The sequence below is a fragment of the Acomys russatus genome, chromosome 18 (genome assembly GCF_903995435.1).
Source record: "Acomys russatus chromosome 18, mAcoRus1.1, whole genome shotgun sequence".
In the NCBI taxonomy this organism is placed as follows: Eukaryota; Metazoa; Chordata; class Mammalia; order Rodentia; family Muridae; genus Acomys; species Acomys russatus.
In genome coordinates, this window is record NC_067154.1 from 770,435 (window position 1) to 797,062 (window position 26,628).

Consider the following 26,628-nt stretch of genomic DNA (forward strand, 5'->3'; position numbering starts at 1 on the left):
CTCATACATATAAAGTAAAATAAATAAGTCTAAAAAGAAATTAAAGTACTCATACACATAAAATAAATTTTAATAATAAAAAAGACATATTTAGGGGCTGGAGAGATAGATGGCTCAGCAGTTAAGGACACTGCTTGCTCTTCTGGAGGTCATGAGTTCAATTCCCAGCAACCACAGGGTGGCTTACAACCATCTATAATGTAATCTGATGCCCTCTTCTGGCCTGCAGGTATACATGCAGATAGAGCACTCATATACATTAAATGAATAAATAAATAAATCTTTAAAAAAAAAAAAGACATGATTAATAATAAAAGACATGATAACAGAACATAACATCTAACTTGTAGTTAAATCCTGGACTGAAAGACAAACAACATATTTTACCTAAATATAGAAAGCAAACATTAACAGAGCCAAAGAGACAGACTAATGATACTAAGTCATAATATAAATATGGTACAGTTAGGTCTAGAATATTGAGACTGTGAGACATATTCAATATTTAAGATGAAAGCACTGCAATGTGCATGACAATTTGCTCAAATGTGACAAAGTGTTAACTGAGCTTCTACCAGGAAAAGGGTATGTGTTTACTGTGCTACTGTGTCATGTTTGCTGAAAGTTTTAAGAATTTTTCAAAATAGTATAAAGGTGGAAGCAGTGCTTATCTAGAATGTACAAGATCTTAGGTTCTACCACCTGACACCATACAGACAGCACTAACACACACACACACTCACAAACAGCACTAACACACACACACACACTCTCAGCACTAACACACACACACACACTCTCAGCACTAACACACACACACACTCACAGCACTAACACACACACACACACACTCACAGCACTAACACACACACACACACACACACTCACAGCACTAACACACACACACACAGAGTTGGGAAAAAAACTATTTTAACACAGAACCTTTTATAAACAGCTCTAAAATAGCTTCTAAATTAATCAAAATTATTTAAAAATGGAACAGATTTGGATAGCACAAGAAAGTATACATACAAACATATACATACACAATATCACCTTACTCTGCAAAGTTCTGGGTTTCTTGGAGTGGGAAAAGGCTGCCAAGGAGGCCCAACGTTCTATTGGAAAAGCACTCTGTCATGACAGTTGAGTCAAACACATAAAAAGCCATCAAAGCACTCTTCTATGAAAGTAAAAACAGAACAAAATCCCAGAAAAAGAAAGAGGCTTTATGCCAATATCAGGCTTGGTGTGCAGGGGTTCACCACAAAGACTGCTCTTCAGACACAGGGGCCTAAATACTAAAGCTGCTAGTAGTATATATTTTTCTTTTTCTTTTTTCTTTTCCCTTCCAATTTTTAGTGACAAAGTCTCATACCAGTCTAACTTTGAACTTGCAGCAATCCTTTTGCCTTAGCCTTCTAAATGCTGAAATTAGCGGAGTGATTTATCACTCCTACCTTAAAACAAAACAATTACAAAAAAGCCTGAGCTACATATCCATTCCTCCCTAATCTTTTTAAAAATATTGCTACAGATAAACATGGACCTTCATGTTTGGTTTTTTTTATTATATAAATATAAACATGAAGATTTTTCTTAATTCTCTTTAACCAGAATACATTATCAAAATTATTTCAAATTATTTTGCCAGTGCAAAGTTCAAAACAACCACCATTTTTAGTAAAACATAGCAAAAATGTGTCAATTCCATACAAGAACCAATTTATAGTCTTGTAAAAATGTCTAAGCAGTAAAGAAAATTCACTTTACCTTACTGCTGAAATTTGATCTTTTTCAAAGTAAATAAAAATTTAGTGCTTTTTCTTCTAAACTATTTTCTATGCACATATGTACATAACATTGGCTTGTTGGTGGCTTAATTTCTTTCTCTTCCTCTCTGAGGATATGCAGCTACATCTAATAATACTCAGTCCATGCTAAATTTCCAAAACACATTAAAGAAATAAAACATCCTACCAAGCATCTAAGAACAAACAAATGAAGACATTTTTTGTTTGTTTGTTTTTCGAGACATGGTTTCTCTGTGTAGCCTTAGCTGTCCTGGACTCGTTTTGTAGACCAGGCTGGCCTTGAACTCACAGCAATCTGCCTGGCTCTGCCTCTCCTAATGCTAGGATTACAGGCATGTGCCACGGCACCTGGGTTGCAAATGTCAAAAGTCAACTTTTATTCATAATCAAATTCTTCAAAATTCAACAAAAACAGTATCTCCTATTTCTTTAGTATCAGAAACTTAAGTAAAAGGTATGGTTTTCAACCAGTGAAAGGAAGCTACAATCACATGCATGAATTTTCAAACTACGAGGCCCAGAACAGAGCTTGCCTATAAACAAACATCACCACTAAAAAGAAGGGCTCTCTGGCAGATCACAGAAGCTGAACACGGGTGTCTTAGCAGTGCCGCCCACTCCATGTACTTACTTAGGCCTTTGCAGGACATAGGTGAGGAGGAATGTTCTCAGTGACTCGATGCTGCCTTTCTCCAAGAGTACCCACTCTCGGACAACTGCTTCCATTATGGCTGTGGCGGCTTGAAAAAGGACATAGTCCACTTTACTGGTTTCTGGGAAGAAAATTAAAAACGCTCTTTAAGCAACAGTTCGTGTTGCTGTGTGTACTTTGCATTTATTAATTTTAAGTCAGAACTTTTCAGACAAGGAAGAAGATGGTTACCTGTTCTGTTTTTTATCCAGTGACCTTGCTCTAGCACCACAAAGAGGTTAGTTCCTCTCAGAAGACACCTCAGGCAGGTGGCAGCTAATCACCGATCACAATTTTCACAAACTTTCCTCACCTCTCTTCAACTGTTACTTCCAAAGCATGAAGAACTAAAAAATAACACAGCTTTAAAAAGTAAAAATAAAAGTGTGAGGCAATCAGAAAGTGTGCTAAGAGATTCTCACTTTGTGCAAAACCGGAGCATTTTATTGGAAAAATGTCTTATTAAACCGGTCTTAGAACATTACTATTTGTGATGAGCCATGCTGCTAAAATAATGTAGCTTTTAAGTAAGTAAGCCTTCAGCAGGATGACCCATCTCAATAGCAAGGTCAGAAATAAGCAATCACATCCAAGTTCTTTGTCTCAAAATGGTCAAATACCATGAGCCACATTTACACAAGGTGAGAAGTTCTACTTAGTTTTCTGATTGCAGTACTGATCAAACTGAATAAAACCCCAGGCTACACTTAGAAAGACCCAGCCTATCTGGCAAGTTACAGTATCTGAGTTAAGACCTGATTCAGGGGAAAAATAGAAAATTAACACATTGAAAAAATATTTTGTATTAATTTTCTATTTTTCTGTTAGTGTATACTGCTACAGTTTTAAAACAGCATTATCCAAAGGGAGAAACAGTCAAAATAAAGTCAAGAAAAAGTAGAAATTCTCTTAAGGGCTAAAAAATAACCATGTGAAACTCTTTAAAAGTCTGATTAGACTCTAGCTTATATGGCAAGATCACTGGATATGAGTATCTGAAAGCTACAAGAAATTAACTCTAGGCCTAGAATGGTGCCTTCAAGAACTCAGAAGATCAAGAAGTACAGTCGGGCACTGGTTTCTAACTCAAGCTCAGGTCATTAAAAATGTTACCAATGTTCTTAACACATTACCTATGAAAATATGGGAGCAAAGGTGCATCTGCATTAGAGCGTGTCATTGTAGACAGGAGGTCTCAATAGACAAAAGAAGGAAGAACCATCTGGGCCTTTTGTTTCTACGGTTTGATTAGTCCTTGCTACCTTAACATGGATTGATTGAGATGATTAGAAGTCACAAAAATTTAAAAACTTTAAAGTATAATAAATTATTAATTTTGAAAGCAAATAGCTTCTGAAAATGTGACCTTATTATTAAAAAAAAAAAAAGTTTAACTTTCCAGAAGGATAGAGTGATAGGAGATTTTATCAAAGATTCAAATGATTTTAGGCAGAACCAAGATATATCTATCTTCCTTAGGAGGAAATAGGACCATGTCTGATAAAGGCTAGTTAAATCTCACTACAGATTTCTTTGAGAGGATGTCATTTGTCTTCACTTCCTTCTAAATGAAAGCCTTAACTACAGATTTTAACAAGAAAGCAAAATATGAAGGCCTCACAGAATGTTAGAAACAGCAAAGATCATTGGATTCTACTGCTCCATCTTATAGCTGAAGAAACTGCTGCCCAGAGAGAGGAAATGTGAGGCCACATGGTTCCCTAAGGCACACGTCACCAAAGGCAAAACCAAGAAGGTACCTTCTGTTGGCTGAGTCCTGAAACACACTTATTTTAAACTATGTGTGCTTCTATCCTAGCCTTTTTTCTGTCCTACACAAGAATGACATTTGAAAGTTTAAGAGACACTTAACTTTTCTTCACCACCTACTTTTACATGGCAGGAAATGAGGACTTCTAACTTAGTACAAGAAGTTATCTCTAAGGATGGAGAAATACTGGTGAAAAGTAGCACTTCTCCTAAATGAGTATTACATTTTCTGATAAACACTACTATTAGCCTTCAAAAAGTGCATTTGCACACAGCAGAAACATGTAAGAGATGCTAGAAAGAGCTCTATGCACTGGCAAGTACTCACTAGCACACCTTCTGCACACACAAACAAGCCTCAGTCTCACTCTCTACTGTGAAGATGACTGACACTACAAAGTCTTCCTGTTCAACTCACAACTCAGCTAGAATTTCTTACATTCCTTCAGGAAGAGCTGCTGTTGGCTACCACAGTGCTATGATAAACTACTTGAGGCTACTTTGCAAAATGCCTTCTTTGCTATCACAGTAATTTTAATAATTATGGAATTATAACTCATTTTTATTCTGTGCTAAAAATGAATTATATTTTATCTGGAACATGATAGAACCTTTTGGAGAAAAAAATTTAATAATAAAGGGAAACTAATTAAAAAGTGTCCTAAAAACAAAAGCAAGGCTATTCTAGATGATCAGCCACTAGTCTGACCTTAAGGGCGTCTGTTCAAATCACAGGGCTGTCAGCTCTGAAACGCCAGCGCTTCTCATACAATGACACTTACATCTACCATCTAATAGTAAAGTCTCAGTGAAGAAGATAAAATTGGCAGCATCATCAATGACAATTTTCCAAATATAGACGTCAAATTTACTAGCCCAACTGAATATACTCGTTTGTTTCATTTTGTGCTGACACCTAGATAAGTGAATCCATTTCTTTCTGAGAAGGCAAAGTAGTGCTAAGAGGTGACTTCAGAAGTGGTAAGCCAATCCCGTTCATATCTTGGTTATTTCTATAAGCAAGAATTAAACTTAGTCTTGTCGGATTTTAAAGAAACATTTAACCCTAAAAAACTAGAATGCTCCTAAGTGCCAAAGAGTTCTTAAGTGAAATAATCTAAAAGTGCCCTTATGACAAAAAACACAAGCATGCAGTATGCATACACATGTGTCCACACACACAGGAAACATAGATGCAGAAGCACGCACATGTGTGAGCGCGCACATGCGCACACACGCATACACAAGAAAGGAAAAACTAAAAGGGAAAAAGGAAGGACAAGAAAAAGAAATGAGGTAAAATGAGAAACACATAAAACTGAAGCCAGACGTAAGAGAGGAAGAGTTTTAAAAGGACAAAAGAGGGAAGCATCAAAGAGAAAACTCCCTTCATCAGAATATATTTCCCAGACATTCTACAGAATGACATATAATCCCTAAATAAGAATGTGAAAATTCTGAGTTGTGATTGACTGCCACTTGTATGAGAAGTCTTCTTGAGGAATTTGCCCTTCTGTGCTGGTGGCAACTGAGTAAGGGTTAAAAAAGATTTTTGGTCAAGTTTAGATGCAAGCATTAATGTAACCCAGGGCTTCGCAGTGCATTAACAACAGTGCGTGTTGCCGCACACTCCCATCTTTCAAGTAGTTAGCGGGTGAGGCCCAAGCTGACTTTGAAAGAACAACTAGAATCAGCGATACTACTCTTTACAGAGTCCAGACAAGCTCAGCCTTTATGAAAGCCGCATACATCATAAGTACACACACTCGGAAACCAGAGTGCTATAAGCAAATAAGCACTAATAAAATGCTTATAGCACAATCGACAATGACAGCTGCATTCAACAGAAAGTCAGATGAAACGCTAGGGGAACCCTACACAAGGCAGGTGAATTATCTGCCATTAAACTTGAACTTCAATTCTTTTATGATAATAGTTTAACACAAAAGTCTCTCAAATCTGTGGATTTGGAATAATTTCAGGATAAAGATGAGGTATTTCCCCTTTTAAAGTCTGTAGGCAGATGTTTTAGTTCTTCCTTTATTTAACACTAATTAAATGTACTATATTAGCAAAAAAACAAAATGTCATAGCAACAGAAACAAATCCATTCAATTATAAAATGCACCATTGATGAGCCCATTAAAATGGCTTCATTTTGCATTGAAAAGACCATTGTTACAACTACTGCTCTCTAAAGGTAAGATCTCCAGAGTGACACAGCTACCTTCCTACTGTGGCTAGCTCCTGTTTTAAGGTCTTCTTAAAAACAAAACAAAACAAACAAACTAGTAAATGAAGGAATGTGGTTATGTTTACTTTATTGTCCACAAAATGCTTTTTTATACATGACAACATAGGCACCTCCCAAGACGTTAAGATAGCTATGCCTATGCACATGAAGGCAGATGGTGTCATTATTCTCATTGCACAGATGGCAGGACCAGAGAGGCTGACCGCTTCAAACTGACAGTGAGCAGAGGCACCACTGGCAGCCAGATCTCACAGCGCAACAGACCTCATTCCACTACAGCCTACGACTGCTTACTTTTAGAAGCCTGCTATATAAAACATTTTAGAAGAGATGACCATCATTATAGTTTATTTCTTTATGGAAACCAGAGTACTGGTAAGTAACCCTACCAAAATCACAAGAATAAACAGGTGTTTTAGTTCCTATCATGTAATCAATTTTGTAATCATAAACAGACTCAAAATATCTAAGAACCTTAAGTACAAACAATAAAAGATACCTCCAGCTAAACAAAAAGGCCAACAATAATCGGGTTATAAAATAAAAGCCATGCTGGGCGGTAGTGGTGCACATCTTTAATCCCAGCATTTGGGAGGCAGAGGCAGGTGGATCTCTGTGAGTTGGAGGCCAGCCTGGTCTACAGAGCAAGTTCCCAGACAGTCAGGGCTTTACAAAATCTTGCCTTGAAAAACAAAAATCAATAACAACAAAAAACCCAACAATGAAATCTCCCTTTCTGCTATCAAAAAGTATAGAAGAGGTGAAGGGCAACATCATATACAACTCTTAGAAATGCCATGAGAGAACTATTATTCCCGTAATTGTTTTTGCAAGAGACCATTTCTGTATGTTAGACATAGGAACTCATAAAATAATCTAATGAAAGTACAAATCACTGCTCTATTTATTTATATTGATAACCTTCCCCAGAAGTGACTGATTTGGCTAAGGAAGCTGAGTATAAACCAGTTTTTAAAAAGAAAAACTGAAAAACTAAAAGAGAGACAATACAGAACTTCCCCTAAACATCCTTAATTTTCAAGCCAGCATTAGGGAGCTTAGCTGGTCCCCGTATAATAATGGCATGCCATCTGACAACCAACAAAACACTCCATCCCTCTCCCTACACTTCTTTTCTGCTTTCATGAACCACTGCAAGTACACCAATGAAAATAGGAAACCTAGTAAAAATGGCTAACTGCACAAACCTACTGGTATTAAAAGGGATTCATAACAACTGACATTCCAGATAGAAAAAACAGCTCAGATTATGCAAAGATATTTTTAAAGTAAAAACTTACCCAAAATATGCCTGCAAACTGCAAATGGTGATTTGGATTTCCTAAATGATAGGAATATGTGCTCTGCATGCTGGCGTTGTTCATTACTGACCATGGAAGGTGGTGCCTTTAGAGTAAAAAACAGACAGAGCAACCAAATGAGAAAGCCTGTAAACACCAATCCTTTCACCCACTGTGGAGAAAAACTTTTCACTTTGGGGAGAGGGGAGAAGGGAAAATCTTTTGTTTAAGTTTTTAAGGAACTACAGTATAGAACAAAATAAATATATAAAATACAGCTTCATGAAGAAACAAAGAAACAAGCTTTGCCTCAGGACTGTTTGAAGCTGCCTACAATTTACAAGAGGAGATACTTAGCTATACCATTTTTTAAAAAATAGGTAACTGCCAGGTGTGGTGGCACACGCCTGTAATCCCAGCACTCAGGAGTTTAAGGCCAGCCTGGTCTACAAAGCGAGTATAGAACAGCCAAGGCTACACAGAGAAACCCTGTCTCAAAAACAAAATAGGTACCCTAAAGCCAGGCCTGACAGTGCACGCCTGAAATCCCAGCACTCAGGAGGCAAAGGAGACGGATCACTGAGTTTGTGGCTGGTCTGCTACGTGAATCCAGACAGCCAGGGCTACACAGAGAAACCCTGTCTCGAAAAACAAACAAAAAAGTAACCTCGTCAGCCTTTGCTTTAAAACCTACGCTCAGACTAATCTATCAAACTTCAAATGCCAAAACCCTTCAGAACTGCAAAAACTGAATCCAAGTTACTAAAAATCTGTGAATGTTACAAGTTTGGAATTCATGGAACATTGTACAGATTCTCTAATTAATAAATTCAACCAGATTTTAAAATTCTCTTTTAGTGCAATAACCTGTCTCCCAAAGATATTTCTCTACTGAAAAGGATTAAAATAAAGTATATTCCCATTACATGTCTTATTTCTCTACTGAAAAAGACTTAGATAAAATATATTCCCATCACATGGTTTAATTCTCTTTTGATGTAAGGCCTGAGGTAAGGGGAGAGATGGGGAACGCTAACAGTCTACTGTTCTACAGTCCACCTGGACCACACATTCCAATCAATATAATGAAAAGGCGATCATGACGGCCGGGGTGGTGCACGCCTTGACAAGAGATAAAGGCAATAGATCTAAGTTTGAGGCCAGCCCGGTCTATGGAATTCAGGCCAGCCAGGGACACATATTAACATAATGAGACGCTAGCAAAAAAAAAAAAAAAAAAAAAAGAGGAAGAGAAAGGAAGAAGAGATGATAATTTTAACTAACCAAAGAATCTAAAAGATAAAACACATCAACTAAGCAGATTAGCGTGTAATAGCAGTTTCTCTGAACACTGACACTCTGCTCTGTGAATTCCTGCAGCTAGTTAAAGCCGGTGCACAGTATTCTTAAGGTTACAGCACCCTCTACAGTTCTCCAAAGAAAAACAAAATTCTGTATCACAGAACTGAGTTAAAGTCTTTAATATTTTAAATTAGGTTTTAGTAACAATACTGGGAGCAACTAGCTACACTAGAAGTTTTTGTCCTTTCATCTGTAAACTCTTTATTCTCACCAGAAGAACAGAATTAGTTGCATTTTTCAAGGTTTCCATCATTAACCCTGCATATTAGTGAACACCACCCACTCATGTGGCTGTGTATGCAAATCACCTGGGCAGTGTTTGGATCATTTTTCCTCTTGATATCCTTATGCTAGTTACTCTATAAACAAAAACACTCCTTCCAAAGGTAATGGTGCAAAAATACTCCACTACTCAAACATACTATTTAAAAAGGAAAGGTATGAATACATTAATGCACAGTGTATAACTTAAAGGTTATTATTTAGCCACCTATTGACATTTTTGTTGTTTTTTGAGACAGGGTTTCTCTGTGTAGCCTTGGCTGTCCTGGACTCACTTTGTAGACCAGGCTGGCCTCGAACTCACAGCAATTCGCCTGCCTCTGCCTCCCGAGTGCTGGGATTAACGGCGTAAGCCAACACGCCTGGTCTATTTACATATCTTACACACAAAATCACCAGGTCAACATATTTGGCAGGACAGAATTTACTTTAGATTCCTAAATCCAAAACTGAATTCTTTCTTGAAAGGATGTTGCTCTGTGCGCTTGTGGTCACAGGTACTTGCCAGACCAAAGCAGAAAGATTACTTGACTGCAAGAGTTCAAAAGCAGCCACGGTACTTAGCCCCTTGGCAATGACTTCCAAATAGCAAGCTATCTCCACCAGAAAATCCCAAAAGGGGTATGGAGATGGCTCAGTGGATAAGAGGATTTGCTATGCAAGTATAAGGACCTGAGTTCGAATCCCCAGCATCCATGTAAAAACTGGACATGGCTATGCATACCTGTAACTTCCATGTGGGGATGAAAAGAGAGGTAGGGGACAGATCCTGGAATCTCCTCAATCAGCAAGTGAGCTATCTCACGGTAAAAATAAGGCAGAGAACAAGAAAAGACACTCAGAGGAACAGAGGGAGGGAGACCAGGAATCTTAAAAATTGTCCAGGTCCCAAAGAACAAGTTAAGAGTAAAAAGCATGTTGTGTGTGTGTGTATGCTTGTGTGTGCATGCCAAGTCTTTGAATGGCTTCTCTTCAAAGTGTGCATGTATGATAAATACACATATATTTTCTCCTAAAAGTTTCCCAAGTCGCACTGACCTATAGCAGCCCTCCCACACTTGCCAAAGGTCTTCCTCTTCAGAAATGCCAACTCAGCCTTCAAAGCCCTTCAGCCTTTCCTTCACCATCCTTCCCTCACTGAGCACAGTCTTCCTCTCTGTGTATCAAGGACCCACCTCTCCATAAGGCTCTACTTACTTCTTTCCTTTGCCTTGCTGGCTTTCTGGCACCTGGGACTTTATTTCACTTGCCTCTAAGTCCCAGGAACCTACCACAGACAAGAGAGAGCAGCACTTAACAATAAAGGTACCTACCATTGGGAGATGCTTAGCACTGCAAGCATTATTAGAAGAAAGGCACAGAGAGAGAAAGGAGCTATCCTCTCACTTATGCTGACAACTATGAGGAAGATGTAATGGTCCACTCCCACCTCAGTACTCTAAGCTTCACTTTCCTGTAGTTCTTCACTTACTTACAAATGAATTGTAACCTGGGAGAGAGAAAAAAGACAACAATTCCAGAAATAAGCAGCCCATGCATTCTGAAGCACGTGCTATTCTGAATACAAGTGTGATGAGTTCTGGTGAGAGAGCCTTCCATCCTGACCGGGATACAAAAGCATTTCTTTTCCTAGCACAGGTACTACCTACTCCTTAGTCTCTTAGCAGCAATCTTGGTAATCAGGCCAATTGTTACAGTATGCCAATGTTTATGTCCAAGCAAAACTTATTTTCCTTAACAATGGTCCAAAACACAAAAGTAATATAATGATGCTGGCAATTTTAAGACAATATACTGTCATATCTACTCTATCTCATTATTATTGTTTCTTTCTGGACCTAATTTATAGTTACACTTTCTCACAGGTAGGAATACATGGGGGAAACTATACAGGAAAAACCAGTAGTAACTACAGGTTTTAGGCATCCATTGACTGCCCTAGAATATACCTTTTGCACATAGAATAAACTAATGCACAGTTGTCTGTGCTTCACAAGGAAACTAAGGCACAAAGAATGTCAGTAACATGCCCAGGGCCACCCTAAAATAGGAAGTTGAACTAGGAATCAAATCTAGGCAGTAAGACTGCAGGATTCTAACTGAACAAGATACTTAGAGGCCTCAAAATAGAAAAGCAGACCTCCCGTAATTCTTCAAAACCAAATTCTGACAAAGAGATGTTTTAAATGGCCTGTAAAGCTCAGCAGATAATGGTAGCAAGGAGGCCTTTTGCCACCTGTTTATTTTCACATTGACAACAACAGCAAAAGCTCACACTGTGCACTTGGAATAAAAGGTATCAGAAGAAATGGAAGCAACGTGAGACGGCAGCAGAGCTCAGTGATAGGCAGGAGACCAATCTTGATCTTCTGGAAAATAAAGGCCAGTTTGGGAGAAAACTGGGTGTGATCCTATGAATATAGGCTATCACAAGACCCAGAGCTCACAAAACCCAATACAAAAGACTCATGTTTCTGTCCCCAACTTCACCATCCCACCAACACAGACAAGCAGTTATCAGTTTACAAAGTCTGACAAACACCTATAGTGTGACTCAAAGCCAGAAGAATCCAAAACTGGAAGTATTAATCACTAATGCAGGGGTGAAATGACATGCCTAATGTTTTAGTATGCTGAATATGTACGGGGGTTCAAAGTCTTTGAATGGTTTCTATTCAAATGTATACTTTTGACATGGAATGTACTTAGTACCGTGCCAAAGGTTGGAATGCTTCTACAAAGCAAAGCAGGAATCAATCAGAGTTCTTAAGTCCTGCGCCCACCAATTCACTCTAACGGCTACTGCTACCATGCTGCTAAGCTTTCCTCAGATGAGCCACCAATCCCCGTGCCCACTCTACAGACCTTCTGCTCTGTCCCTAGGAAGCAGTGAGTGTAAACTGTAAGCACGTCTGTAATCCCAGCACTCAAGAGGCAGAGGCAGACAGATCTCTGTGAGTTCAAGGCCAGCCTGGTCTACAAAACAAATCCAGGACAGGCAGGGCTACACAGAGAAACCCTGTCTAAAAAACAAAAACAAAGGGGGGAAGAGCCTATACTAAACTACAAGTAGTTGTCATAACATTACAATCATTATAAAACCATCAGGCAGAGTGATAAATTCTCTTCACATTATTAGCCATTAATTCCAGGAACCTTCTTATAGGAATTACCTTCTTTCTTTTAAATGGAGAAACTAAGATTTGGAAATTCCTAAATCCCCAAGAACACCAAGTCAGTAGAATCATAACCAGAATTTGACCTTAAGAAAACATGACATTAAAACTAATCCCAGAGCCGGGCGCTGGACACACACCCCTTTAATCCCAGCACTTGGAAGCAAAGGTAGGTGGATCTCTGAATTCAAGAGCTCCAGGACAGCCAAGGCCGCACAGAGAAGCCCTGTCTCAACAACAAACAAAAAGCCTATCCCAGGGATAAACACTGAGGAATTCTCAATGTCTAGCAGAAAATTCTAATATCCTTAACATATATATATATATATAAAACATTGTTATCTACCGGCCACAAAAAAAGACTGCATAATCAGATACTCTTTGTAGACAGGAAAAACACTTAAGAGTAAGAAAAAAGTGGTTTCAAGTCATATCATAAAAATGTAACTAATGCTTAGTTTTCAATAGATGAATTCATGTTCTAACTACATGTGCCATCCAAACACAAGAATATTAGTAGTTGACTTAATCAGTGAGGACTTCAATAAGAATTTGTTCAACTTCCAGTTTTCCCTTTATATTTTCTTTTGGGGGGGGGATAGGGGTGGTAGCATTAAGGCTGAGGCTTGCCCATGGTCTTCTTATTTGCTTTTGTTTTTGTTTTTGTTTTTTTTTTGGGGGGGGGAGGTTGTTTCAAGACAGGGTTTCACTGTGTAGCCTTGGCTGTCCTGTACTCATTTTTTAGACCAGCCTGGCCTCAAATTCACAGAGATCTGCCTGCCTCTGCCTCCTTGGAGCTCTTAATGTACAAAGCCCGAACGTTTTGCCAGTTCTTCTTGAGCAAGGACACCAAGAAATTGACAGTCAGGTGGATGTTGTAGACCAGCTCATCATCAGTCATCTTCACGTGGCCAACAGCAACAGCCAGACACAGCTTCTTCATCACCTCATCAGCTTTGGCCACCATGTTTTCATTGTGTGTCAGCAGGGAAGGAGAACTTGCCGGCCTTGTTTAGCCTGAGCCCAGGATACATAGGATCTGCTCGATCAGAGACTCTGCAGAGGCCAAAAAGGCATCACATTTCTTGGCCAGATTTTTGAGCAACCTCTTATTCTTATTAAGTTTCTTCTGCGCCCCGATGTCCATGTGGCGGATATCCACGGCCTTGGCCTCATCACAGTGCCACTGGTCCCCCAGGACGCACACCAAGAACTTGGGGCGAGGGGTGGACTCAAGGCTGACAGTGGCCGAGAAGCGTCTGTCCTTCTGAGGGTCATAGCTCTTCAGGCTGATCTGCAGCTCCACCGTCTCCAGAAACTTGCAGCGTTTGTGGTGGTCCCCGTGCAGGACAAACCCGCACTGCCCCGTACTGCGTGTGGAGGAGACTTTGCTGCTCATGGTTGCTCCAGATGGGAGAAGCAGAAAAGAGGCCTTTATATTTTTTTGAACCTTTGGCTCTTACAACTGTTCCTATTTAAATTTAAAACTACTCCTATAAGATGGTACATTTTGATACTATACATTTATTCTATTGTCCCAGCACCCAGAAGAAATCAGAGGCAGACAGCTCTGAGTTCCAGGTCAGCCTGGTCTGGGGATGGGAGGGTCGAGAGGGGGTGTTCCCTCAGTACTAGGGGTAAAGGCAAGCCTAACACTGAGCCCCTCTCTCAAAAAAACAACAAACAACCACAAAATCCAAGTAACTAAATAAATAATAAGTAAACCTACTTATCTGTGTTTCCCAGTGCTCTCCTAGAAGTTCTATAGATTTCAGCCACTGTCTTTTTCTGGTAACAAGTGCGAGTCACCTCCCTGACTAATCCCTCAAACTGCTCTAGTACAGTTTCTAAAGTTGTCCTTCCAATTGTGGTTTCCTCTCAGACAGACTTTCTCCCAGAAATTATCTTATTCTGGGGCTGGAGAGATGGCTCAGAGGTTAAGAGCACTGGCTGCTCATACAAAGGCCCTGAGTTCAATTCCCAGCAACCACATGGTGGCTCACAACCATCTATAATGAGATCTGATGCCCTCTTCTGGTGTCTAAGGGTACATGTAGGCAGAACACCGTATATGTAATAATAAATAAATAAACCTCTTTTAAAAAATAAAAATAAAAGCCACCCAGGATGCCAAACTCACCAGATTTCTGCATTTGCTAAGACTCCCTTCATCTTCTACCACCGTCTCCAATTTGTTGCAAAATATTGTTCACAACTTTGTCTTAACTCATACCCTCCTGTGTCCCACACAGCCTTATGTATTTCCTCATCTCGCCTCCTCTCTCTTAATTTTTTCCTGATTGTAGAAAGTTCTACACTATCTCATAACCCCTTTAGCCAGCCTTTGATGACAAGAATAGGATATACAAGCAGAGAAGCTTGGCTTCTGGTCCCATCTCTGCAGCATACTCATAGGGAAATCTCAAGGATAGATATTTATTTGCATTTCAGGTTTCCACTGGCAATGAGAAGTCAATGACATCAGACCTATACTTGAAAGTAAGCATGCAGGTCTCTCAAAATTAAACAATGATACAATCCTGTTAAAACCTCAGCAAGGTTTATACAGCTGTACAATTCTAACTACATGAAAAGGGCCAAGGAGTGGAACTTTGAAAAAGAGTAAGAAAAAGCTTGCCAAACCAGACACAGATGGAATGGTTAAAATTTTAAAACAAGCCGGGCGTGGTGGCGCACACCTTTAATCCCAGCACTTGGGAGGCTGAGGCAGGCGGATCACTATGAGTTCAAGGCCAGCCTGATCTACATAGTGAATATAGGACAGCCAAGGCTACACAGAGAAACCCTGTCTCAAAAAAACTAAAAAGCAAAAAAAAAAAAAACAACAACAACAACAACAACAAACTAAAAAGCACTTGGGAGGCAGAGGCAGGCGGATCGCTGTGAGTTCGAGGCCAGCCTGGTCTACAAAGTGAGTCCAGGATGGCCAAGGCTACACAGAGAAACCCTGTCTCGAAAAACAAACAAACAAACAAAAAAATAAGCAGCATTAGAGCAAAGATTTTAACACGTGCACCTCCTTCCAAAGTGAAAGAAAATCACAAGAGCAGAGAGAAGCCCAGTGCTAGACCATGACCTAAGTTAGACACATCAATGAGGGAAGGTCAGACTGGCCAAGCTGGTTGGTAGTGCAGTAACAACTAGATAAATTAAAGAAAGACATAAAAGCAAATATTTACATATATTGTATGCACTCCATACCCAGCCCGTGTGATCTTTCTAATTGGTTTTATAAATCTAAAAATGAAATTTATAATTATAAAGCAACAGGCATGTCTGTCTTCTCCTCAGCAATATGTGTGCTATCAATGTTTTTAAAGTGCTATGTTTTGATAATACAAGATCAGGAAAAGAAGACAGAATAGGAAGAAATGACCTGCTAAAAATGAATGTCTAGAATCCATTGCTAGTGTGTTTGGACAGTAGGAATACCAACAAGAAGAAATAAGTCAGCATATTTCAAGCAGAGGTCATTAATTAACAAAGCAGAAAGTGACTGTGAAGAGAAATACACAGTGACACTCTTAAGATGTGCTGTATAACACACAGCCACTACTTCAGGGTGCAGAGAAGTCCTGAGCAAGGTCCTGAGTGAATTTTGTGAGTTTTGATATGGGCACACACAGCCTGTTGCGGACTCCAAGACCAATTAGCCCATGGGAAACTGGCAAAGGCATTACCCTTATGTGACAGTCTAAAGAAAAATGGCCACGCTTTTCTTGGGAGTCCAAGTACGGTTTATTAACAATGTGTGTCAAGACAGAAGCTGAAGCTTCCTCCTCCCAGCTGTTTACAGCCTGAGACTGCTTGCCTACAGAGACCTCCTGCCTAGCCTAGCCCTCCCCTGTGCTGCACACCCTGAGGTCCAGGTTGAAGTGGTTATAGAGTGGGCGCATTCGAGAACCCCCACTGACTGCAGTTTCACTACAAACATGTCTGTCTGTCTTCCTTCCCTTGCTTCTCTAGCCAAGGTTCTATGACCAAGCCACATGGTATGTGGCACACACACACACACTGTGACTTTTCAGTGATACCACCTGATAGGTGAAAGCAAATAATTTCATAATTACACATGGCTATCTTACAGATTACATAAGGTTTTTTTAATTCATTTTTAACATGAATGTTGAGAACAGAAAGCCTAAGCCTGTTTGGGGAAGTAGTCCTCAGCTTTCAAAAAAAAAAAGTATACACACACACACACACACAGAGTCATTTCTCTTTCATCAGTACTTTGGCATTAAAAAAAAAATTAAGGTTAATATATTCCTCCACCCCCAATCTTGTTCAAAATCTCACCACCTTTGTTGACCACCTTCAAGTCTCGCATTTCCCAAGTCTCACCAGCAGGCAAACTCAAGGTAATTACAGTGGCAAAAGGACTTAGCATAGGCCACACCTGCCTATTTCCTCTGGGTCACAGCATCCTACTCTCTTCTGCATTTAGTTGTTCATTTCCTTCTACTCTATGATAAGCCTTGTGCCAGATGCTAGGTATAAGTTATCAAAGAAAAGCAAGCAAGGTCCCCAAACTAAATACATACTAAGAATCTAGCCAGAAGCTGGGCTCAGTGGCACACACCTGTAATGCCAGCACTCAGGAGGCAGAGGCACGTGGGTCTCTGTGAGTTCCAGGCCAGCTAGGTCTACAGAGTGAGTCCAGGACACCCAAGGCTACACAGAGAAACCCTGTCTTGGGGGCGGGGAGAGAAAGTCTAACAAGGAAGACCAGTATTGATCAAATAACACATTGGCAGTTCTAAATTTAGGTCAGTATAGAACAGATGAATCTGGCCTTCCAGGGTCAATAAAGAAAGGCTTCCCTGAAAAGTGAAGAACATTCTTCAGGCAGAAGGAATTAAATGAAATGCCTTATGTTAGGATGAAACACAGTAGGAAGAACTGAGAAAACTGTGTGGCCACAGAGACACACCGTGGGGGAAGTGCTCTAGGAAGCTTGGCAAGAAAGCCTGCTGCTGTCCTTTGGAAGAAAAAAAGGTCTGTTCAAAGCTAAAGAATCTGTCTCCAGACTCTATCACAGCGCAATCTGCCTTCCCCTACAGCACTCCGCTCAAATAGTTACACCTCAAATGACTACCAAATGCACACGATGTGCCCCTTCATAAGCTTGATGCTGCAAGACAAAAGCACTCAAAGGACCCCTTATGTCCTAGGAACTCTCTTCTAGCTACAGCAATCACACAGTGTATCACTTCAGGTTTAAGAAGTGTTACCAAAGCAAAGCATTTAGTCTAGACCAAGATAAATTCCAGAAACTAAGAAACAGTGTGTAAACTTGGCAAAGGCCAGAGAAGGGCATCTTAAGCCAAATGAACACAGACAAGTAAGGCCCTGGAACAGAACCACAAATGGTGACAGACAGTGGCCAGTAACACAAGAGCCAAGCTGACTTCATGGGAGGGCATTCTGTAGAGTCACATAGGGTCCTACTTTCAAAAGGACATCACTATTGTCACTGTTCTGAAGTTCTTAATAATTTCATCTTGAAACTTGTGTTTTCTAAGCAAAGCTGACAGACAACAAGACGAGTGAATCGTAAAGACAGAATGGTGGCCAATTATGTGTGTGCATACTTTAGGGTAAACTGGGGCACCAAGGTCCCTCCGACGGCTGAAGTGGGACCTGGGCCTGGCTGGCAGCAGTGACATGCTAGGGTACTTCAATGCAGACTATGCTGGAACCCCCCAGTAGGAAACCATCTTGCCTCTCTTATCACCAGAGCCTGGCCGCTAAAGTACCTACAGCCTGACAGCAACTGCCACCCACACTCAGTGAACTTGGGTCAATAAATTACAGAAGCAAGGGAATTAATCACCTCAAGAAATCCCTACAATTTTTCAGTTTACAAGCACTGGTTTTGAATTTCCACACCCCCCCCCAAAAAAAAGTAACTAAAAGCTTAGAAATGGAGAAATTAGTTTTAAACACACGGCCTGATGCACACTGGACAAGAGCCTTACCATTGTAGCTATCCCACCAGCCAAAGATGCTATTTTAATACAAAACTTTACATGAACTAATTTCTATTGAGGAAGAACCTTTAAATTGTTTTCTTATAATTAAAGATAAAACAGAAAGATGCACAATCAGGGACTTTTAATTATATACAACTCATGAGTGACTCTCTAAGAATGTACTGTATGAGCCAGGCACGGTGGCACACACGCCTGTAACCCCAGCTCTCGGGGAGGCAGAGGCAGGCAGAGCTCTGTGAGTGTGAGGCCAACCTGGTCTATGAATCCAGGAGAGCCAAAGCTACACAGAGAAACCCTGTCTCGAAAACCAGAAAGTACTGCATGACTTATACCAAAAATACTGTGTACATTTACATCTAAGCTAAATTCAAACTTACCTAAGACTGATTTGTATAGTTAAACTTTAGAAAAAAATCCCCAAGAATCATAAGCTCTAAATGTACTTAATACTTCAAAATAATTAACCAGAAAACCATTCTAATGTCAGCTGTAGTAACAAATACATCAGCAGAAATATCTTTATTTTTTAAAAATGCAGTCTTATGTTTGGCAAGGGCCACTCATGTCATTTTCACTACTAACTGAAAATGAACTTGCAAAAAGAATTTCTGGAAACAACACATCGCACACACTTTGGAGGCAGAGGCAGGTGTATATCTAGAGTTCAAGGCCAGCCTGGTCTATGTTCCAGGCCAGTCAAGGCTACATAGTTGAGACCTTATCTAAAAACAAAACAAACAAGCTTAACACACTTATAGAAAAACATGACCAGTCAAGACATCACATCAACTACTGCTATATTATATAAAAATTATGAGGTCTGGAGAGATGCTTCAGTGGTAAAGAGCACTGGCTGCTCCTCCAGAGGGCCCGGGTTCAATTTGAAATATCCATATAGTGGCTCACAACCTTATGTAAACTCGAGTTCCAGGCAATCTGACACCCTTTTTTGAACTCAGCAAAGAATCAAGCATATACATGGTGCACAGACATACATACAAAGCAAAACACCCATACACATAAATTTAATAATGATAATTTTTAAACACTGTGACAGCAAAATGCCATGTTTTGTGACTTGTCTTACTCATAAATCACTATTACGCCCTTAAGTGTATACCACATGTGTGCACAGTGTGTGCTCATTTATGCACATGTGCAGGTGTTCTGTGGAGGCTGGAGGTTGCTGTCAAGTGCCTCCCTCTATTGTTTCCCACCTTGTCTTGTTTGAACCCAGAGCTCACCAACTGACGGACCTAGGTGGCCATGAAGCTCCAGGGTGCTTGCCTGTGTGCAGGGCTGGGTTACAGCCTCGTACTGCGGCATCTGCTTCTGGGACTCTGAATGGAAGTTCTGATGCTTGTCCAGTATGCACCCCACCAACTAAGCCAACCCCTGCCAGCAGCTGCACAGTGAAATATTTAACAAAAGAATGCTTTGTATTTTACAACTTTCAGCAGTACTTTCTTTCTTTCTTTTTTTTTTTTTTTAAAGACTAGTCAAGTGCAGTAGTGAGAAGGGGGGAAAGTGTAGAACAGGAGTTCAATCTGTAACTGACTGTGAACAATCAATTGTGATAACTCACTACCTTCGGACCAGCCCAGCAGTACTTTCATTTACAGCTGGAATGTAAAACAGCAATAACTCTGCTGAGCGTTCAGATCTAAAGGCTTTCAGCCACTGACTACCAGGAAACAGAATGAAATACTGCCTTAATCAGAACTTCTACAAGGCAGCAGACCTTCCACTGCTGTTCTATGTAGATTCAAATATATATGAAGATTTTTCTTCTTATTCTATTTTTGTTTTGTTTTGTTTTTGTTTTTTGTTTTTGTTTTTCGAGACAGGGTTTCTCTGTGTAGCCTTGGCTGCCCTGGACTCACTTTGTAGAACAAGCTGGCCTCAAATTCACATAGACCAGCTTGCCTTGCCTCCCTAAGTGCTGGGATTACAGGCCACCACGCCTAGCTTAGTGTGCTGGTTGCTTGAGACAGAGTCTCACTATGTAGCTCTGGCTATCGCAGAACTCTCTGTCAGTGATTCTCAACATAAGGGTCTCCAACAAGGATACATGTCAGATATCCTGCATATCACAGATTAACATTATGATGTATAACTGTAGCAAATTATAGTGATGAAGGAGCAACAAAAACATTTTATGGCTGGGGGTCACCACAACATGAGTAACTGTATCAAAGTGTCACAACATCAGGAACATTGAAAAGCACTGCTCTCCATGGTTGACCAGGCTAGCTTCAAACTCAGAGATCCAGCCTGTCCCCAACTCCCAAAGTACTAGACTACATTTTTTTAAAGAAACCAAAATATGTCATAAGTTCTTTTCTGGACTTCTACCTCACTTATCTTGAACATCTTTCCATATCCACTCAGGTCTTTCCATTAAAAAAAAAAAAAAAAAAAAAAATCAAAGCCAGGCGTGGTGGCGCACGCCTTTAATCCCAGCACTCGGGAGGCAGAGGCAGGTGGATCACTGTGAGTTCGAGGCCAGCCTGGTCTACAAAGCAAGTCCAGGACAGCCAAGATAACACAGAGAAACCCTGTCTCGAAAAACCAAAAAAATTAAAATTAAAAAAAAGTCAACCAGGTGTGGTGGCACAGACAGATCTCTGTGAATTTGCAGCCAGCCTGATCTACATAGGGAATTCCAGGACAGCCAGGGCTACATAAAGAGATCTTGTCACAAATTGTGCTCCATCCCTCCCCAAAAAAACCCGCTACATATTATTAGATCTTCTTTTAAATTCCATAAAATTTCATTAAATGGGCTGGAGAGATGGTTCTGTGATTAAGAGCCCTGTCTGCTCTTCTAAAGGACCTGGGTTCAATTCCCAGCACCCACATGGCACCTCACAACTGTCTGTAACTCCAGTTCCAGGTGATCCAACACCCTCACACCAACGCACATAAAATTAAATATTTTTTTTTTAATTTTTAATTAAATATCATAGAATAGCATTTTACTTGTACAGCCTGAATAAATGCCTAGAAGTGATGTAGCAGGGTCCAAAAAAAAAAAAAAAAAAAAAAATGAATTTTTAAAGCTTCTAGAACACAATGCTAAGATTTTTATCAAAACTTATCATATTTTATATTTCTACTAGCAGCACTTACTTCCCCTGTGTTGACAGCTTGAAGCACTATCATACTTAGTTGCTTTGGATCATTCTGTTACAACTTTCAGTTCTTTTCCATGCCAATGCACTAACAATTCAATTACTGTAGTTTCTATAGAGACTTTAGTAAGTGCTACAACAAGTCATGAATACTCTTCATTTTTGTTTTTATATGTTCTTGGTGGCCAGATGTGGTGGCACTTGCCTTTAATTTCAGCATTTACTTGGGAGGCAGAAATAGGTAGATCTGTAAATTCGAGGTGAGCCTGTTCTGTGCAGTGAGTTCCAGAACAGCCAGGAATATATATATAGAGAGAGCCTGCCTTAAAATTTTTTAAATTAAGCATGGTGGCACATGCCTTTAATCCCAGTACTTGGGAGGCAGAGGCCAGCCTAGTCTACAAAGCAAGTCTAGGACAGCCAAGGCTACGCAGAGAAACCTTGTCTCAAAAAAAAATTTTTTTTTAATTATTATTTATTACTTTTCTACATATTCTTCCCGAGATATTTTCTTTTGCTTGTTTTCTGTTTTAGTTTGGTTTTTAGTTTAGTTTAGTTTGTTTGTTTTTTAAACAGAGTCTCACTATGTATGTAGCCTAGGCTGTCCTAGAACTCTCTATGTAGACCAGGCCTAACCTAGCAGAGATCCTCCTGTTTCTGCCTCCTAAGTGCTGGAATTAAACACATGAACCATCACACTGGTAGGCCTGTATGCACGTTTTTATAATACTAGAGTTGTTCCATGCAGAGACTCCAGAAACAGTCATCTCTGAAGTATGCTGGGAAGAGTACTTAGGGTACTTGTAATTGCCCCATATCCCATAGTTCTGGATAGATTTAGTCCAATCTATTACTGTTCAGAAAGGCATCACTGGGCCAGCTGTGGTGGCATATGCCTCTAACGCCAGCACTACTTGGGAGGCAGGTGGATCACTGTGAGTTCGAGGCCAGCCTGGTCTCAAGAGCAAGTCCAGGACAGCCAGGGCTACACAGAGAAACCCTATCTTGGAAAAACAACACAAAAAAAATTTTTTTTTAAAGTCAGGATGCTTTTTTTTTCATGCTTGTGACCCAGACAGGTCTCCCAGAAGGTCAAGGTCACCAATGGACTACACGCATAATGAGTTCTAACCTAGCCTGTGCTACAGGGTAAAAGTTCTGAACTCTGAAATGTAAGTCTGAACTGAGTTATAGATCGGTCTCATCACTAACTTGTCCTGTAACATACTGCTTTGAACCTCAGTTTCTCTCAACAAAACTCTAGCACTCAAGAGAATATTAGTACCATTTTCCTTACCCACCTGTTAACAGTTAACTAAGAACCAGCCTTACCAGGAAAGAGAAAGGATGTGTTGTCAAGCACAAATATTAAAACTGTCCATCAGGCCAATAATGAGCATCATCAATTAATCTATCAATTTAAATAATAGAGCACTACTGTGCTGTTTGAATGCAGAATCTAATTAAAAACAGCACCCCGGGCTAGAAGGATGGCTCAGAGGTTAAATGTCTTAACATTTCTTAATTATATATTTATGTCAGTGTATGGGTATGTGCATGTTAGTGGGGATGCCCCTGGAACTGCAGCTACACCACCTGACAGAGGTGCTGGGAACCCACTCAGGGTCTCAGGAAGAGCAGAATGTGCTCTTAACCACCGAGCCATCTCTCCAGACCCTAACTAAAATATTCTGAAACACTAACCTTAAAGTAAAATAAGTCCAGGACCAAAATAAATAAATAATCTGGCTGCATTCAATTTTTTAAAAAGATTTTTAAGATTTATTTTATGTATATGCACGCTCTGTTTTTCACCAGAAGAGGTACTCGGATTCCATTACAGATGGTTGTGAGCCACCATGTGGCTGCTGGGAATTGAATCCAGGACCTGTGGAAGAGCAGTTAGTGCTCTTAACCACTCAGCCATCTCTCCAGCCCTGCATTCAATTCTTAAAAACTCTAAATCACTTCAAGTAATAAAATGGACCTCTAAGTTAAAAAAAAAAATCTACAAACGCAGTCGTCATAATTTTAAAAGTCTACTGAGTAACTGGATGCAGTTTATCCTTACTTTTGCTTCTCGTGTAGAATACTGTTTATAATCCTGACTGGTCCTGCTCAAACACCCTCATCAAACTACTTGGTGGTAGTTGTAAGACTTAAGTTAACAAGTACCATAAAGTCAGTTTTCCAAAACGCGAAACCCACAAGGAGATCCCTCTTGAACCGAGTTTTGTTCCAACGACCTTGGTCCTAAAGATTACCTACCCTCCCTTCCCTCCCTCCTGCCGGTCCGTCCACGTGCCGCCGGTTGCGGTTACCTAGAACTGCCTGCATGCACGTCAGGCAAAGAGCTAGGGAACCCGAAGCCCAAGGAAGGGGAGCAAGGGTTTGCTAACAGCACCCACACTTTGCCATCCCTCCGCTAACAGGATCGACTCCCCCAGCGTCATGCAGACACGTCCCAAGAATGTTCCCTAACCTGAGTCCTGCGGTGTTTCACCCCAACCTCCCTCCCCGTGCTTTGCTCAGTCTGCTACCCAGTCTGCCCAGGGCGATGTAGAGCGAAGCAGGCGGCACAGGAAACCCTTCCATCTTACACCACTACACCCTAATGCCAGGCTGAGGAGCAAGGCGGTCAGGGAAGAGGACAGCTCTAAAAGTAAAGGACCAAGGCAGGAGGAAAGTAGGATGGGGAATCCTGCGCCACGCCACCACCACCTCCCAAGGCCCTCTCCGGCCACCAACCCAGCCGACAGCACGTCTGCTGCGGGAGAGCCAGCAGGAGTCCCACTGATCCCGCCGCGGTTCTCCGGGCCCGGCATCCTCACCATCAGAACTTTGGCCGCGTTCTCCAGCTGAGCGATCACTTCTGGGGGCCCCAGCGCCGCCGCCATCATGGTCTCTCTTCAATGACGCGCCATGCGCTGCATTATGGGAGCAGGCGCCGCGGCCGGCCAATCGCCGCCGCGACCCCGGCGCCTCTCGCGCTCCCGGGCCGTCGCAGCCGCCGTCGGCGTCGCGCCCTCAGCGGCCTGACGGGACCGCGGAGTCCTGAGGTGCTGGGAGGAGACGAGCGTGAGCCCGGTCACGGCGCTGGGGTGAGGGCGGCGGCAGCCGGCGCCGGGCGAGGCCGGGCGGTTGGCTCTGTCAGCCGCGGCCGGGCATCCCGCGCGGCACTGGGCTCTGCGCATGCGTGAAAGGTTCCCAGTTAGGAGCGGGGCGCGCGGTTGGGGAATCCTAGACGCTCTGCCCATTCGGTGTAGGCTAAGGTACGGGAGCCTGGCCAGTGCAGTAGCTTCCTCTCGCTCGCGTAGGCTCTCCAGCGTGGAGCAGGATCTCTTAGCCTTGGAAATGTCCTTCCATTGCTCTTCTTAAGGTGTCCCTAAGCCCTGAACTGCCCGCTTCGCGGTTCCTTCTGCTGAGAGGTGGGGGCAGCCGAGGATGGAAAGGTTGGTGTCCTTGATTGAAACCATCTCCTTAACCACCTGGCTTCCCGAATCCAGTGAGAGCTCAGCTGCCACCAGATTTCTTTATGTACATTGGTGTTTTGCCTGCATGTATGTCTGTGTGAGAGTGTCAAATCCCCTGAAACTAGAGTTACAGAAAGTTGTGAGCTGTCATGTGGGTGCTGGGAATTGATTGAATCTGGGGCTCCTAAAAAAGCGGCCAATGCTCTTTACCACTAAGCCATCTCTACAGCCACCAGAAGTGCATTATTAACTGTAGCGAAACACATATATTCTTCCTCCCACCCCATACCCCTCTCTGTGAGACAGGGTTTTTCTATGTAGCCCTGGCTGTCTAAGAACTCACTCTGTAAACCAGGCTGGCCTCAAACACACAAAGATCCACCTGCCTCTGCCTCCCTAGTGCTGGGATTAAAGGCATCCAACACCATGCCTGGCCAGGTTTGTTTGTTTTTTGTTTTTTGTTTTTTGTTTTTTTTTTTTGACAAAGTAAATTAATGCTTGAGAAATAAAGGAAGTGCCTTTCACTTCATTACCAGATGGCAACATTAGTTAAAATGCTGTTCATTTTTAAGATTGTTGTGAATCATGTTAAGATTTGTGTGAACCTGGGCCAGCCAAATGGCTCAGTCCTCAAATACAGCGCAAGTGGAGAGAACTGACTCTGTGAAGTTACCCCCTGACCTCTGCACCCCTGTCTGCATTCCCCCAACCATACCATACACTGTGCTGGTTAGTTTTTCTCAACTTGATAGAAATGTAGACTTCTCTGGGAAGAGAAGATCTCAATTGAAGTCCTGGCTCCATCAGATTATCCTGTGGGCAGGTCTGTGGGCATTTTCTTATTTAATGGTTAATATGGGTGTAGCCAGCCCATCACCTTTAAATTTTTTAAAAATTTTATGTGTGTAGGCACACCTCAGTCTCCAAAGTGCTATTACTTAATAAATCAAGGAGAAGTGAGAGTCAGGTATCGGAGGGGGGCTGGTAAGTAGGTACATTCTGAAGTATCCAACACTGAGATTTTACAACTTTAAAATTTCCCCAAAACACTCAGTTCCCAATTATATGAGATATTTGGAACTCACACAAATAAAAATAATATTAGCTGTTACCTAGAAAGAAAGCACATTCATGCTGACATTGGTAAACTACTTTCCTATCTTCTTTTTGTTTGTTTTTTGTTTTTTCAAGACAGAGTGTCTCTGTGTTAGCCTTGGCTGTCCTGGACTCACTTTGTAGAGCAGGCTGGCCTCGAACTCACAGAGATCCAATTGCCTCTGCCTCCCAAGTGCTGGGATTAAAGGCCACCATGCCCAACTCTATCTTCCTTCTTCTTCTTTTTCTTCTTTTTTTT

At 41.2% G+C, this 26,628-nt stretch overlaps 1 protein-coding gene and 1 pseudogene across 3 annotated transcripts in view; both read right to left on the reverse strand.

Moving 5' to 3' along the window:
• Xpo4 (exportin 4) overlaps window positions 1-24,802 on the reverse strand; it is an 87,916-nt gene extending 63,114 nt beyond the window's left edge. The window contains exons 1-4 of one of the 3 annotated variants that reach the window (XM_051160625.1): window positions 24,633-24,666; window positions 7,831-7,936; window positions 2,698-2,852; window positions 2,446-2,587 (exon numbers count right to left, since the gene is read on the reverse strand). In XM_051160625.1, the coding sequence (XP_051016582.1) occupies window positions 2,446-2,540 (95 nt within the window). In that variant the 5' untranslated portion in view covers window positions 2,541-2,587; window positions 2,698-2,852; window positions 7,831-7,936; window positions 24,633-24,666. Of the gene's footprint in view, window positions 1-2,445; window positions 2,588-2,697; window positions 2,853-7,830; window positions 7,937-24,632 lie in introns of all 3 variants that reach the window. The other 2 variants (XM_051160624.1, XM_051160626.1) reach the window with 2 other exon arrangements.
• On the reverse strand, window positions 11,675-14,049 carry LOC127202353 (60S ribosomal protein L10a-like; annotated as a pseudogene).
• Window positions 24,803-26,628: the final 1,826 nt, after the last annotated feature.